Here is a 16010-nt window from a genome sequence, read left to right as displayed (position 1 = left end):
ACAGGTAGGTTTATATAGTATTAATATTATTTAGATAGAAATAATTTTCTGAAGTCATCATTGCTCAACTTTTTGTCATTTTGTGACGCTTGCTGTGATTTAATTTCCTTTACAACAGCGTGCTTTGGTTGATTCAAGGTTGTTTTGTGTTCATTGGGATAATGAAGGGAAAGTTCATGAGCAGAAACACATTTCAAAATTCGGTTCTTGAACTTGTATCCATTGATTGCAAGTGAAACTTTTGCGGTAATTGCTTCTTTGTCCGCTATTATTAAAGCACCTTCATGATCAGAGACCAGCAAAACCTTCGTAATATCCGGAGGTCTAATTTGAGCTTTCTCCGTAATGAAAGCAAGAATTTGATCTGGGGTAATCTGATCAGACAATGGGTATATTCCGACAACTTTTGGGTTTTCTTTTCTGGAAGCAAGCAGACGCTTCACCTCTTGTCTTTCTAGATAAGCCTTTCTCATAACTTTTGAAACGTGTAATGGCTTACCGTTCATTACCGCTCCATTTAATGACAAAGCATTATCTGCACTCGCTTTGTTTTTGAATGTTATGAACGCATATCTGGAATGTCGTCCAGGGTTTGTTTCATCACCAGTTACTATTCTAGCTTTTTCTGTATCACCAAACTCATTGAACATCTTTATCAAATCATCGATGGTAATATCATCTGGAAGGTTCTTAACTATTATCTCTCTACCATCCGATATGGCATTGTCAGTCCTTTCAGTTCGTTCGTTGACATTCGATATTTTCGCTACTAATTTATAATTGTTGATCTCTATCCCATTGAGCCTATTTGTAGCTTTCTTTGCCACTTCTGGAGAAACTAAATCAACATATGCAAATCTTCTTCTTGAATTGAACGCTAAGGACGGCAATCTAATACTCAAAATTGGTGAATCAATGTACTGCGATAGTAAATTTCGAAGCTTGCTGGCATCATACCCAGGTGGAAAATTGGTGACCCAAATCGTAGAATCTGTTAGCTGTTCGACAGTTATCTGATGGAAGCCAATCTTTTTCAAAGTCCTGCTCACTGCTGTTAGGGCTTGATCATAGGAACTAAATTCAATCCTTGCCAATTTTGAATCCCCATCTGTTGAATCTGTAACATCTATTTGTAATATCGAACCACAAGTTTTGAAATATCTTCTAACCTTATGATGATTATAATTTGGAGGCAAGTTCTTAACTAAAACAGTGGTATATTCGCGGTTATGCGTATGTAAATTCTTAACTTTTTTCAAGGTAGCAGCCTCCTCTACAGAGACATTTTCGTCTTCTGGGCGTCTCTTATTGTTTTCTGCATTCATAAGTGTACCACGTGCGATTAGGTCAGTTCATAAAATCAACTGGTTCGACCTGCTACTAAGGTTGCATCAGCTCCTATCACGCAACCTTTAAATTGATTGATACTATTGCAGTTTAAAGCCTTTAAAAACTTTGAATATCAAACATATCACGTGATATCTTCATGGAAAGATGTTTTTCCTCAGACGAGCATGACAACCAGTATCCTGAACACAGAATATCTTCGGTGATCGCAAGCTTCAGGTTCTCTGAAAACTTTACAAAGTCTATTTTGGATGGTTATTGTCAATAGAATGCTAAGATGAAATGATATATAATTGATGGACAAGAGCTAGTAAAATTCTATATTCATTATGCGTGAAAGTTTTATATCTTGAGTTAATATAATACATTGATCGATGAAGAGACGGTGCGCTTACATTTCTGTCCATTTTCATTAGTAGTCATTATTTTGGTGGTAAAAGGTCTAAGCTTCGAAGTGATGGCAACTGCACTGGCTTATTCTGATTCAAACTGGGTAACAATCCTTCCGGTGGAGGACTGTGCGTTGGAGTGCACAGTAAACTTGAAAAATGACTTTGGAAATAGTAATCTTTTTCGTCCTTACTGTTCCTTACCGGCAGTTGATCCATCGATCTAAGCCTTGAATGAAGTTCATCATAAAATTCTCCTTCTGTAGCTGAGCCGGAACTTGGTGGCATTGTAGAACTAGGTCTCATGATGGGCATTATGGCTTTTGATTTCTTAAGTGGCCGGCCATATGCATCTTCTGTACTCATATCCTCATCTTGTGAGATTACGGTTTCTTGCTTCAGTAGAGTAGATATGCTTACAGTACTTGAATTTCTTGAATGTTGATCTATCAGTTGGTTGAGACTATTGGATGACGAGAATCTGGAGTTAAGTGCAGAGGAGCTGAAGCCCGATGGTGATTGCTGTTCCGACAGATTTGTCCACGATCTGGTTCTAGGCAGACCGTTACTTATATACTCGTTATCAACAAACTCGGTCAATGGTCGGTTGGGTGCGGGATGGTGAAGATGTACTAGATTCTGTTGCGAATGATTATATGACTCTGAATTTTGAGACAAGGGTGTCATTCTTTGTAATGATGATAAAGCAGAAAGCTTAGCACGTGAAGCTGGTCTTGGTAACAATAGTCCGCTACTGCTGTTGTTGATTGAATGAGATGTAAACGAAAGTGACGGAGAGGATGAAGATGAAGTCAACGGTAGTTTATCAATAAATTTGAAAGAGGATGAGGCTTTGTCAGACTCAAATTTTGCAGCATTCAGCAGAAGGTCTATGTTACCACTATTATTCTGAGATCTAATAGGTGGGACACTATATATACCGCATTCATCCGATTCATCGCTACCGAGATCAAACATTGGCTTCGACCTCAACGATTTCAGAGGTTCAGTAAATGTTGAACCATCTTGTTTAATCGAATTAGTGGATTTCAGAAGTTTGTGGTTTGGTTCTATGACATTAGCGCTCGTTCCACCAGCAGAATCAACAGCCGCAGAGTCGTTTGCGTTTCGTTGTTTTTGCCGCTGCAATTCTAATTCCTTTTCACGAGCTATCGTCTCACTCTTCTTTTTCCTTCCTCTTTTCCCCTTTGGTTTATCACTGTCATGTATCCTTCTATGTCTTGTTAGTTCATCGCTTCTACTAAAGCGTTTTGAACATCCCGGGAAATCACATGCATGCGGTCTTTCCCCAGTGTGTGTTCTGATGTGCCTAGTCTGATGTTCCAGTCGATGGAATCCCCTTTGACATATGGGACAGACGTAAGGCCTTGGTCCATCCTTGTCATGATCATTGATAGACTTCTTATGATTTTTTTTCTCTATAATCGCCTCTGTCATTGGTGCTATAAGTTCCAGATTCCTTTCGTATCAGTCACCAAATAACAAGACCAAAAACCAAAATAATATGGAAGCTTGCCTTGAAGTATTACAGCAGAAAGACCCGTGATATGGTCAAACAAACGGAAGTATAAGCTGAAATGATAGGTTTGTAAAACTCCAGCAGATCACTTGATGAATCCAGTATCGTGTCTTTTTATTTTGTGTGTTTTTGGGAATGCAATATCTTCAACCTTACAAACTTGGCTTGAAAACGTCGTACTGACTTCCCCGTTTAAACTAAGATAGTCTCACACAATATTTACAATATCGATGAACCCAATATCAGAAATGTTTTGCTGAATTTCTTTTTTACCTCCGAGAATCTTCAGAAAAAGGCAGATTAGACTGGAGAGGATTACGTAGATTTCAGGATAAAATAACTGATTCTTGAAGCCACAAAATTGCTTCGTTTCACAAAGGAAGTCCAAATAATACGACTATCGATGAACACCGCTATGGTTGACGTGTGAAGTTTAACAAAATCTCAGAAAGTGACAAGAATACCTCAAACCATATATATTAGTTTTTTTTTAACCACAAAAAACCGAATCTGTTAGGCAATGCTAAGACGAATCACTTGTCAACCCCGGACGCTTTTTTTTTTCCAGTATAATGCTAGCATTTTACTGGGACGGAGAAAGAAACAGGAGAAAAACATAATGTGGGCTGTTCACAGAGTGCTACTGAGACAATGAGACCTCAATAGATGCTGTACTTCTTCATTTCCAGTTTTAGCCTATATCCTTGTACAGATTCCTCCGTAGGGACGACAGAAAACAAATATATCCTCGGGAAAAAAAAGCCAAAAACTAAAAAAAAAACAATTTGTACGGGGTATTTACTGCACCACGGAAAAACCTGAATATTTCGCTCATTAAAAAACGTAAAAGAGAAGTTGCAAACGTGGAAGGTTCCTGGCTAACCTGGGTGTTAACAGGTTATACATCTTTGCTCTGTTTGAAGCTTTCCCCCCTCTACCCACTTTAATAAAGTAGTCCCGAATACCACAGCAATCTCTTTAGCTTGACTTGCTTTGCTCCATCTAGGGAAAACTTTCTCCTGCGTCATTTCATGTTCGAGGGGAATTTCGGAAGAGACTCTCCCGAGATTAAAAATTTTTCCGTCAAAGTAAATAAAACGTGAGAAAAGCGGGAAAAGTGTTTATCCGGATTGATTTCACGGAGAAACTACAGGATGCACTTTTTTCCCCAATCCATTTTTTCTACCCAAAGCTCGCTAAGATCTAGGGGAATCTAACCGTCTAGCAAATGATCGCCATGGCTAGTATATACACATTCTTACTCATGGTAAAAGGGTTAAGAATGACACGCATGATACCGACTGAACGATGTTCATTATCGGAGATTTTACATGCCTCGTCATTTTCCTTCCATATTGTTAGGAAAACAGACAAATGAATGAAAATGGAAAAAGTGTTGTTAAAGCCATAACCAGAGAGGGAAAAAAAAAATAACCGCCGTCCTTTTTATATTAAAATGAAATGGCGGCTATCGATACAGATTAGGTATTTAGTATCTCGTTCAATCCACGACTCGTTATTAATTTCTGGGAATTCACTTCTTTTTCTAAACTATAAAAGGATGAACAAAAGAATCAGATAATGGTTTCAACCTATATCTTGTTTCTAACGCAATAACAGACGGATAATACTCAGCTGAAGATTGCATATCGTATCAGGTTTGCTAATACCCTGTACAGGCTCGAGCATTTAGTCTATTGTCAGTTTTATAGATGAGGTTCGGCGGCATTTTTGTTTTGGGTGCTTTCAGTTTGGCTTCGGCGGCTGTCGCGCAGGATATTGTTATTCCGCCATATGTATCCAGAACCAATCCAGATTTCACGGGGTCCTTGATTACCACTGCTTCTTCGCTACAAGGTACAGTTGTTATTGTCACAACTTCAAATAATGAAGTGGTTACTCTCTCTGTCTCCGGCAGTCCTTACACTCCTCCTTCCACTACATCTACCTCTACATCTTCCTCTACATCTCCCTCAACATCTACCTCTACTTCTACATTTACCTCTACATCCACTACTCCTTCTACCACAACGACCCCAACCTCTACCCCAATTACTACTTCGACATTATCGCCAACTTCAACACCAACTTCAACCTCCACTACCGGCCGGGATACTCCATCTACTACACCACTTGACAGCCATACCGTCACTTCAACAATCACTACGACAAGAAGGGAGCCTACTGCTACCAGCTACACACCTTCGTCTATAATTGATACAGTTATCAATGGACACGTTTATATCACAACAACTTTACAGATCCCTGCTTCGGTTGAAACTCAGGCAGTCAACACGTTGTTTTCTACAGTTCAAAGTGTTCAACGTCCATCTACTACCACCCATTTCGTTGAATCTACAGAGTTCAATACTGTTGTCGCACAGCATTCATCAACATCAGTTAACAGAGTAGCTGTTGATACTAGATATGAATCAGTGTTGCTCTTCACTACTGATTCTTGGACGACTACATCTCAAAAATTGCATACGTCAGTTCAATATAAGGAGTCGACTATCACTTCTTCAAAAACTAATGTTGTTACAGGTACTATTCGGATTGAAGATGTCATTACTACTTTAACAAATACTTTGACTCCTCCAATCCCATAGTTGACCTATACTGTCTATGTGACACATAACTCAGCAGTTCAAGAGACGACATACGATCTACCAACCACTGGATATTATTCTTACTTAGATATTTTAGGTTCTTCGACCAAGACTTTGACTCCAACAGAGACTATCAAAACTTCAATTGCCATCACTGAGAAAACAACTTTGACACAGGAGTTCCTCACCACCATATTAAGTCAACCATTTTCAACTCAAACAATCGCACCAAGTGTTTATTATCCTAATGGCTCTAATATTGAGACAATCGTCATCTATGAATCTTGCTCCATTGTCTCAAAAACTTCAACTACCAGTGAGACCGATATTGTCACATTTTCTCCTACTACCTTGTATCCATCAAGTACCTATACCTTGGTGGAACCTACAGGAACCTTGGTGTATGAGCCAATTGTTATTGGCGGTACCACCACAATCACGATAGGATGTACACAACTAGCTTGTAACGCATTCGTTACAGTGGAAACTGTTGGATTACCTGTCAGTTATGAAACTGTTACGGAAACCGAACAAACTCAATTTGTCGATGTAACTACAGTTATACAACAGATTGAATCAGTGGTGACAGTTTCAACTGAAAATATTATCTCGACAGAATTGATTCCGTACGGCAGCAGCGGTGTTCGTTCTTGGTTCGATGCTAAACCCGTAGAAACTGTCTATTCTGAGAACACAGTTGTTCATACTTGGGATGATTCAAGGGTCGAAACAATTGTTCACACTAGCCAATCCACTGAAGTGATTCTTGGTAACACGGTCACTTCTAACGTACCATATCAAACTGAATTCAAAGAGATATCTCATGATGCTTATGAAACCGTTTCCGTGAAACAATCGCCTCTATATGCTACTACAACATCCGTGACAGATTTTCCAGTTAATACTTTGTACACTGATATTGTTGAAACTAAAACTATCACAACGACAATCGCAAACGCTTGGATTCAAAATGCTTTTGCAAATGAGGCCTCTTCTTCCAAGTATGTCCCATCTTCTTCTACTCTCGTTCTCACCTTGGCTTGTATTATCGTGATACCGCTTCTAGTTTAATCTGGTATAACCAGCTGCACTTCCCTTTTTCGTTCTTCAAAGAGATACCTTCGTGCCATTATTTTTCGTTCGTGTTTGATCAAGGCATCAACTTATATTCACATTACTGGTATAGAATCTAAATAATACAATTGTACTTAAATTCGTTCTTGTGCTACACTTTTAGCTTGCTATTCTTCGGTTCATTTATTCCGTCTTCTAGTTTCTCACTTTCTCAATTACTACTACCTTGATATAAAAAAAAGTGCTTGGCGGCTAACTTTTTTTACTTCACAAGCAACATTTAGGAAAGACTTAATTGATAAACAGGAATAAATTTACCTAGCACCAGGGTATGTTCAGTCAAAATGCCTCCAAAACAGGTGAAAGGTGAAGATGGTAAGTGATATACGCTACACTATGCTGCGATGTAACATTTTTATCGTTTACTAACAAGTTTTTAAAGCTGAAACTTTGATTCTAAATTATTTAAATGAAAACTATAAGCCTTTTGCCATCAACGACATTATCCAAAATTTACACAATGCAGTATCGAAGGCAAATGCAGTTAAAGCTTTGGAAGTTTTAGTTGAAGAAAAGAAGATCAATTGTAAACAATTCGGTAAAATATCAATTTATGTCCGTAACGAAATTCAGTTAGAAGAGAATCGTGACAGTAAAGACTTCAGTTTTGAAGGTATTCAAGAATTAAATGAAGAATACGCTAAAGTACTTGCTGAACGTCAGGCTTGGTCAACTAAGACGGCATTACTAATGGCAGAACCCTCAAACATTGAATTAGTCGAAATTATTGACCAAGCCCATAAGAAGATTGAAGAATTGGATAATAACGTAAAATACTTGACAGACTCTCCCACGGATTTCGCCTCGAATAATATAATTAAATGTCTTCAAGATAGCCGCCTACTAATAGAAAAGGAACTCAAGTTGAGAAAGAGAATTTGGAAATCATGTGTTCAGCTTGTTAAACATGGCATTCAGCCCAAAGATGTAAACAACTTTTTAGTATGTTGAAACTAGGAAATCATACACTCGAGTTAACTTCTGCCCATAGAAGAGGAAACTACGGAGTACACCGTGAAAATTGTAACCATCAATTCTTTTCTGTGTTCCCTGTATTGACAACTGCTGGCTTATGTGTCAAACTAAATCAAGGCAAGCTAGGAGTTAACCGTCAAACCACAACCACATAGATACTAACAAAAAAAAATATCATACCACACAGGAAGAGATTGGTTGTGATCTTACTTACACATGAACAATACTTAAGCTAAAGTTACAGTAGTATGAAACGGCTTGGACCATAATTTTTTTCAATATAAAATATCGGGCCTTTGATCTCATCACTTAGTTGTATCTTTTTTGGCGTGAAGGGCAACGGACATCGCCGAATTTTTTCATGTACTACACCTTTTTCTATTGTTATCGCATCGAACAAATCCAAAAAAAAAGTACTGTATCTCCCCTAATAGCGATCATGTCCGTAATCCATTATTGAAACCTCAAAGATAAGATTAAATCAATGTGTTATTCAGGACGCTGCTCTGTGCATAAGACCAAATAAGTTTTTATATATAAGAGCTCAAGAGGGGCAATTTGGAATACCAGAACAAGTGGTTCAAATCTAAGCTCTAAGCATTACTCACTTCAATTGACACAATAAGTCATCGAGCCAAGTCAACCAAATCGATATAACCCAATACAAGAAAATTATGTCAACCTACTCATACTTAGCTGATTCCACCTACGGTAAGGACAATGTCAAGTTTTTAAAAGTAAAGAAGTCAAAGACTGATCCAAAAGTTCATGAAGTTATGGAATGTAACGTCCAAGTGTTATTGAAGGGTGACTTTGAAGTTTCTTACACAGAGGCAGATAACACTCCTATTGTTCCAACTGACACTGTCAAGAACACCATCTTAGTTCATGCTAGAAAATTTGATACTTGGCCTATTGAAAAGTTTGCTGCTAATTTAGCATTGCATTTCACTGGCAAATACGCTCATGTTTCGGGTATTACCGTCAAGATCATTCAAGATCGTTGGATAAAGTATGACGTTGATAACAAAGAGAGTTATCACTCCTTCATTCACCAGGGTCCAGAAAAGAAGATTTGTTTCCTAGACTATGACAAGAAGAACGGCAGCAGCAGTTATACTTTAGTGACATCTATTAAGGATCTAACCGTGTTGAAATCTACCGGATCAATGTTCTACGGATACAATGTTTGTGAATACACCACTTTGAAACCAACTACTGACAGAATCTTGTCAACAGATATCTTTGCCTCATTGACCTGGAATTCAGCAAAACTTGGTTCTTTGGAAACCTTGGAAGCTGGTAAGAAGGATGACATTTTCAACCAATACTATGCATCTGCTCGTGATATAACATTGGACATCTTCGCCAAAGAGAACTCTCCATCCGTGCAAGCAACAATGTACAATATGGCTACCGCTATTTTGAAGGTGGCACCTGAAGTTGAGCACGTCAGTTACGAGTTGCCAAACAAACATTACATCTTGTTCGATTTGAAATGGTTTAAGGGCTTGGATAACAACAATGAATTGTTCTACCCATCTCCTGATCCAAACGGGTTGATCAAGTGCACCGTTGGCCGTAATCAAGCCAAGCTATAGATGATTTATTTGGTTTTTATCATATTCTTTTCCTTTTAGACACGTTCTAAAACCGCTACTTATACTATATTATTTACAAGGGTAAAATGACTAACTTCTATATACAATGCATATATAAAGAATACATGTGAAAGCAACGAATTTGCAGGCGTTATAATTGAAAAGATGGGGACCAGAAGATGGTCGGATACATATATATCCTTCACATCATACCGTTGAACCATTTCTTTCCTTTTGAAAACTCCGATTTGGGGACTGATCCATTCTTAATGAAATCATCGGGTTTGCCGGTCTTGTTTCTAATCTTTGCACCATCGGCCATGGTCTTAAACCCCTTATTGAATTTATCAGCTGAGAACCCAAACCTACGCAAAACCTTCACCACGCTTGGAGTTATAGCAGCGGTAATTGGCACCCTAATAAATATCAAGGATTTATGGATCCCATAAGCGATCAAAATCTCCGTCAGAAGAGTACTTTCTTTGAAATTCTCCCACACGCTTTTGTCTTGAGCACCACTTTGCCTGTCCAACTCCTCTCGGTTCTGCTTTTCTCTAATCTCATTCCGCAACTCTTGTTCGTCCTTACCGTAGTTTGCTAATTGCTTGACTCGATTGATGTAAACTTTGATTGTCTCTTCCCCTAAAGAGTGTACTGCAAGGAAGCAAATCGGTAAATCAATACACGATAATCCCAAATAAACACCTAAAGCAGACCATCCGTACTGTTTTATTAATTTCTTCAAACCAGTTGGCTCTTTAACAGTAGCTTTACCCTTCAAATTCTGCGCATAAGCTCTTCTTATGATTGGATTAAATCCATATTTTGGCCCAGTTTTAAGCCCAATTCTAGTAGTAAACTTGAACATTTAACACAAATTCGTCTTTATCGTAAATGAGAACGATACCTGTCGATCAATCAATGTACTAAAGATACCAGCTCGCTACCACTAAAGAATCTATATACTGGAAGTTATCTATCTCTTTGATAGATGGCAAGAATGTTATTAACTCGCTTAGTCTTTACGAATATGTTTGAAAAATTCCATCTGATGTTCCTTCGTAATTAAGAAAACTAGCGTCAGTTTGAACAAAAAGTGATAAAGACAGAAGAAAGGAAGTGATTGAACACGTCATGAGATATTCTGCATATAATATTAGATTGATAATATTTACCAATATAAATAATTATATCAGCATGATTACAAGACTCAAACCAACTGGGCAGGAAGGTTAAAGTATGTAACAGTATCAGCACAAAAATAAATGGTATGGGAGTTGAAAAACCAGCTGGAATCTCCTTCGGTTGAGCCTCATCAAAGTTCGGCCATCGACTCAAAAGTAGAAGGGTTGGATTAATTACCAGTGGTGTGAGAAACCGTTTAATATTTCACTCTTTTCCTTCTTTTTTGACTCAAACTAGTAAAACCATGTAGTTCTGCAATAGGAGAAGACACCAATCACCAGATAACAAGCGTTGATGTGTATTCGTCATAATCATCGGTAACACAATCAGAAACATATGTAATAGATTGGTATACTTCAGTGATTCCGATGAAAGTTTCTCCGTTGGAAGTCATTGTTCTTGTTCTTGTAGAGATCGGAGTTGTCTCTAAAAATGGCTCCGGAATTGTTTCACAGGATGTTGAGAAGTAAGTGCTTACACTCTGTGTGTTTACGAAAATGGACAGAGTTAGAATAGCGAGGGAAATGTAAAGTGTTGGTGAGTGCATGGTGTACTAAATGGTTTTATAGTTTGGCGGAGCCCTTGGCATGAAAGAGAATTGATACCATTCTGAAGCAGGTTCGATTGAGAGAACTGAGATCTGAATAGCGGCACAATTTATACGATTTGGAATTATCAATCTCGTAGATAATGGTTCAACACTCTTCTGGTCCCTTGCACAATGTAATGAAACGACGTTCTCGACGTCAGTTTTAACCTTACGTTCCCATATTGTGACTACCTAATACGGTAAGGACATAGATGCTTCATGCAACTTTCTCAAGAAAAATGCGGAGGAGTTGAACGGTGAAACAACTGGTGCGAATGGAAAAGTTTGTTTGCAGTTAGCGAGTTTAACGCAAAGGAGAGCAGTCACACATTGGTAGTACCTAGAGGGGCCCAATTGTGATACAAAATGGTGAAATTATAAGTTACTATATAGGAGTTTTCTAAGAAAGATATAAAAAAAATAAGAACAGAGTAATAGACGAGAAAACTGCATATACATCAATCTCTGCACAGACACTCTGTACGTTTTATTTGATTCAAAATTCCAAGTTCGTTATCCATAAGACATCATTAATGTGTAACATATGCCAACCTCAAAAACTTCGAACTTGTAACTAGTTGAGAAGGATGAAAGTTATTCAACTTCAGAGTAGGGAGAAGGGCCTAATTCCTCTTGAGTGTTCTTAAATTCAGTATTTGGTTTTATTGTTAAAGCTTAACGGGAAGTAGCAGCAACCTTTTGGAAGGCACCCTTAGCTTGTTGCTTAGAGACCTTAGAACCTTGAGCAGCAGCCAACTTAGCCTTTTCGGACTTTCTTGCAGCCTTGTCAGCCTTCTTCTTTTCCTTGTCAGCCTTCTTCTTTTCGTCTCTTTGGGCCTTTCTAACTTCTGGCTTCAAAGATCTTCTTTCCTTGATCAATTCCAAAGAAGCACCGACAACAGCTCTTTGAGCCTTGACGGACTTTCTAGTTCTCTTTCTGGCAACTTCTTCAGTGATACCCTTCTTGTGGTGTCTTCTGTACAAGACAGTCCAAGCAATTCTTCTTGGGTTCTTTCTTTGGTGGAACAAAGAAGCGGACTTGGAAGATTGGAATCTGAAGATCTTGGAGTCACCACGGACAAACAAGGTACCTCTACCTGGGTAAATCTTAGCACCGGAAAAGGAATCAATTTCGACCTTCATTTCTTATCTGTAATTCAAATTTGCGATAACGTTATTAACTTGTTAGTAAATCTTTTGCTTTGGAAAATATCAAACGGTATAACAACATGACAGTACTGGTATGCAGCGTTATGAGTGAAAGACCTGTATATTCCTAATCTTCCTTCTCTGTTCATTGTATTGGCTTTACAGTGTGAAAATATGTCATAAGTTCTGATGGCTATCATTTAAAATATTGGTCTAACCGCAAATTCAGAAAATTAGTGCGATCACGGTACATCAATCATGCACGTTAATTTATCCTGTTCATTATTCTATCCATTATTCTATCATATTGGCAATGGCCTCACTCTCAAACTCAATCTTTCAAACGTTCCGGTATTCTCATCCATTCGTTCATTCATTCAGAACTCTCTTCTCAACACGCGGTCTGTACTATATTTGTGTCAGTCGTATATGGAGGCGTATGGTGCATACTTTTTCACTTGATTGGCTTGGTCTATCTAAACAAAGGCCTCTATTAAAACGTATATATGTCTTAATTGGACCTGTACACACTAATTAACTTGTTATTCTCTGTAATTGTTGATTCCAAAATTGTTAAATTGTGAGAAATGTCGAAGACAGGCCAAGCTGCCTGGAACAGGTCCTAGCTCTGAGCCTAGGCTCAGGACCATTCCTGTCCAGAGTCCAGCGCATGAGCAGACCATTGGAGCACTGTGGCCAGGTGGGACGTGAGCTGGAGAGTCTGGTTCAGAGTGGGATTGCTGCTGAGGGAAGTGTATGACTGTCTGCCTAGGAATCCTCTCCCAGCATCCTAGAGGGTGGATCCAATGGGAGGCCTTGCTGGAAAGCTAGCCAGACAGAGGGAACTGCCCCTGTCCAGGCAGCCTTCCCTCAGGAAGAACTGAAATTGGAAAAAAGTGAGAATATGCATTTCCTAATACAGTAATTCGCGCCGTTTTCAAAGCAAATTCAAAGTTTACATCCGTACACCACTTTCTGTTCGTTACGAAAACAGTCTCAAACACTCCTATTGTTACCCTGACAGGATAAGACCACACACAAGACTTTCCACATCTTTACTGAAAAGTTTCAACAGTTTCTCATCTCTCAATGATACAAATAAGACAAAGCTTGTTATACATCTTGACGTTGTCTTCTACTATTTTATGCTCGTCTCTTGATTTATAGTCTTAAAAAACCAGACCGGAGTGTTCAGATAGATATCACCAGTTAAAATACACAGAGATGGTCAGTATACTTTGTTCTATGCGCTAGTCGCCCGAATCGAATCTAATAAAACAAGCAACCCATCGACGGTAGAAGAAATGACTTCACTTTCGTTTAAAGCTTGGCGTTTGACGTTTTCGGAATAGGGCCTCTTTGCATTACTTGGATTCTTAATTGGAACCATTTTACTAACAGTTTTTCAAACTTTTATTATGTGGGAAAACCCTCGCATATAATTGCTTCTTCTATTTGTTCAGGCCCCAGCTAAGAACCAAGAAAACATCAACCAAAAGTTGGCTTTAGTCGTTAAGTCCGGTAAGTACTCTTTGGGTTACAAGTCTACCGTCAAGTCTTTGAGACAAGGTAAGGCTAAGTTGATCATCATCGCTGCCAACACCCCAGTCTTGAGAAAGTCTGAATTGGAATACTACGCCATGTTGTCCAAGACCAAGGTCTACTACTTCCAAGGTGGTAACAACGAATTGGGTACCGCTGTCGGTAAGTTGTTCAGAGTCGGTGTCGTTACCATTTTGGATGCCGGTGACTCCGATATCTTGACTGCTTTGGCTTAAACAGGATAGAAAACTCTCTAGTCTATCTTAGAATGTTTCTTTCCTATTTATAACAACTGTTTTCATTTTGTATAATATGTAACCATATTTACTCGCCGTTATTTCATTATAATAGAATATGAGTATTATACAGGTCAAGTTTCACTTCTGAGCTTAAAAGCTTCCATGCAGATCGGATATGCAACAGTTACTTGAAACTACTTCTTATTCACGTGACTGCTTTGAGCATGTGAAATTGTTCCAAAGCCTAGGTATATAAACAACAATATATACGAACCGAATAAGGACCTCAAAGGGACAAAGGGGAAAGCACTTGGTTATCTCAGGTGCAGACCCATATCTCGATACACTATTTGCTAAGGAAACTGGTTGCTTAACCGAAAGGCATCGCGATGACTGACCAACAGTCTTTTAGAACTCGGTTGGCCACGTTCATTGAGTTTTTGGACCCTATCGCATCGACTGTCCAATCCTACAGCCAGCCCTCGAAACAATTCATCAAACAGAAATTAACCAATGGTAAACAGAAGCTCCAGTTTAGAGATCAGGAAATTTCGCCTCAGTTGGCCAATTTCAAGCAGAAGACGTTGAAGAAGTTAAAAACTATTGATAAGCCCTTACAATCAATTTTCTTTCAAAATAGCTCAACACTTGAAAAATCGTTTTATCCATTCACTTTGTTCAATATATTCCTGATCGGGTTCCTCATCGGTAGGTACCCTCAATATTTCCACATTTACTACACTGCTATGCTATGTTTGTTGATGCCGGTGCGATTTTACACTTACTACAAGACGAATAATCATTACTTCCTGGCAGATTTATGTTATTTCGTTAATGCGATGTGCTTGTTATTTATTTGGGTACTGCCATCATCTACACATTTGTACCAGTCATGTTTTGCCTTCACTTTTGGTACTTTGTCCTTCGCCATAATCACGTGGCGGAACTCTCTTGTCATTCATTCGGTGGATAAAATCACATCCTGTTTCATCCATATCATGCCTCCATTGACATTGTATTGCATAACGCATGCAATCACTGAACAATTCAAATTGCAAAGATTCCCAGCTGCTGCAATGAAAAATTCCAAATCTTGGAATTTGAAGACTAATGTGTTCTACACTTCGATTTACTATCTAATATGGCAATCGTTGTACCATTACTTTATCACTTTGAGAAAGAAGCAAAAGATCAAATCAGGGCAGCGAATGACTAGTTTCGAGTATTTGACCTCTCATCAGTATAAGAACTCATGGGTTGTTAAGTTACCACCACCACAACCGATGATACTTTACACATTATTCCAATACTGTTACCAGTTGGTGACTATGATCCTTTGTGTGATATGGCTCAACAATAGTATTGCAGCTGCTGGCTTCCTGATATTCATCTTCCTTCATGCGGCAAAGAACGGTGCTAGTTATTATGTCGATTATTACGGTAAGAAGTTTGAGAAAGAGGTTGACAAATTGAGAATTCAAGTAGAAACGTTGGAGAAACAATTGAGCAATAAAGGCTCTAGCTCCTCAGTAGCACTGGATGAATCGGATTCCGCCAGTATTGCTTCGAATCAAAGCGATGAGTTAACATGGGAGATGAAAATTCCAACCACCTAATATCAAAGGTTAGATTCACCAATATATTAATGTCGTTTCCTTAATCTATCTATTAAATATTTACAAGAGAATTTTTAAATGATAATAAACACTAC

At 38.5% G+C, this 16010-nt stretch overlaps 9 protein-coding genes across 9 annotated transcripts; 4 read left to right on the top strand and 5 right to left on the bottom strand.

Moving 5' to 3' along the window:
- Positions 1-26: 26 nt before the first annotated feature.
- PRP24 (U6 snRNP complex subunit PRP24) lies at positions 27-1325 on the bottom strand (the record flags this gene model as incomplete). The annotated part of the gene is made up of 1 exon (XM_454447.1): positions 27-1325. The coding sequence occupies one exon, from the start codon at positions 1323-1325 to the stop codon at positions 27-29; it is 1299 nt and encodes a 432-aa protein (XP_454447.1).
- A 444-nt stretch (positions 1326-1769) lies between these two features.
- MIG1 (transcription factor MIG1) lies at positions 1770-3194 on the bottom strand (the record flags this gene model as incomplete). The annotated part of the gene is made up of 1 exon (XM_454446.1): positions 1770-3194. One exon carries the CDS (start codon positions 3192-3194, stop codon positions 1770-1772), a length of 1425 nt encoding a protein of 474 aa, XP_454446.1.
- A 1794-nt stretch (positions 3195-4988) lies between these two features.
- On the top strand, positions 4989-5885 carry KLLA0_E11001g (uncharacterized protein; the record flags this gene model as incomplete). The annotated part of the gene is made up of 1 exon (XM_454445.1): positions 4989-5885. One exon carries the CDS (start codon positions 4989-4991, stop codon positions 5883-5885), a length of 897 nt encoding a protein of 298 aa, XP_454445.1.
- Positions 5886-8668: 2783 nt separating this feature from the next.
- Positions 8669-9595, top strand: KLLA0_E10935g (urate oxidase; the record flags this gene model as incomplete). The annotated part of the gene is made up of 1 exon (XM_454442.1): positions 8669-9595. One exon carries the CDS (start codon positions 8669-8671, stop codon positions 9593-9595), a length of 927 nt encoding a protein of 308 aa, XP_454442.1.
- Positions 9596-9797: 202 nt separating this feature from the next.
- On the bottom strand, positions 9798-10463 carry NAT2 (Nat2p; the record flags this gene model as incomplete). The annotated part of the gene is made up of 1 exon (XM_454441.1): positions 9798-10463. One exon carries the CDS (start codon positions 10461-10463, stop codon positions 9798-9800), a length of 666 nt encoding a protein of 221 aa, XP_454441.1.
- A 591-nt stretch (positions 10464-11054) lies between these two features.
- AGA2 (Aga2p) lies at positions 11055-11327 on the bottom strand (the record flags this gene model as incomplete). Its single annotated transcript, XM_002999355.1, has 1 exon — positions 11055-11327. The coding sequence occupies one exon, from the start codon at positions 11325-11327 to the stop codon at positions 11055-11057; it is 273 nt and encodes a 90-aa protein (XP_002999401.1).
- A 717-nt stretch (positions 11328-12044) lies between these two features.
- On the bottom strand, positions 12045-12512 carry KLLA0_E10869g (60S ribosomal protein eL24; the record flags this gene model as incomplete). The annotated part of the gene is made up of 1 exon (XM_454440.1): positions 12045-12512. The coding sequence occupies one exon, from the start codon at positions 12510-12512 to the stop codon at positions 12045-12047; it is 468 nt and encodes a 155-aa protein (XP_454440.1).
- Positions 12513-13742: 1230 nt separating this feature from the next.
- Positions 13743-14296, top strand: RPL30 (60S ribosomal protein eL30; the record flags this gene model as incomplete). Its single annotated transcript, XM_454439.1, has 2 exons — positions 13743-13745; positions 13982-14296. 2 exons carry the CDS (start codon positions 13743-13745, stop codon positions 14294-14296), a joined length of 318 nt encoding a protein of 105 aa, XP_454439.1.
- A 392-nt stretch (positions 14297-14688) lies between these two features.
- On the top strand, positions 14689-15915 carry GPC1 (glycerophosphocholine acyltransferase; the record flags this gene model as incomplete). The annotated part of the gene is made up of 1 exon (XM_454438.1): positions 14689-15915. One exon carries the CDS (start codon positions 14689-14691, stop codon positions 15913-15915), a length of 1227 nt encoding a protein of 408 aa, XP_454438.1.
- Positions 15916-16010: the final 95 nt, after the last annotated feature.

The sequence above is a fragment of the Kluyveromyces lactis genome, assembly GCF_000002515.2.
Source record: "Kluyveromyces lactis strain NRRL Y-1140 chromosome E complete sequence".
Taxonomy (NCBI): domain Eukaryota; kingdom Fungi; phylum Ascomycota; class Saccharomycetes; order Saccharomycetales; family Saccharomycetaceae; genus Kluyveromyces; species Kluyveromyces lactis.
Note: the sequence above shows the minus strand (reverse complement) of the source record. Positions and strands in the feature narration are given on the sequence as shown.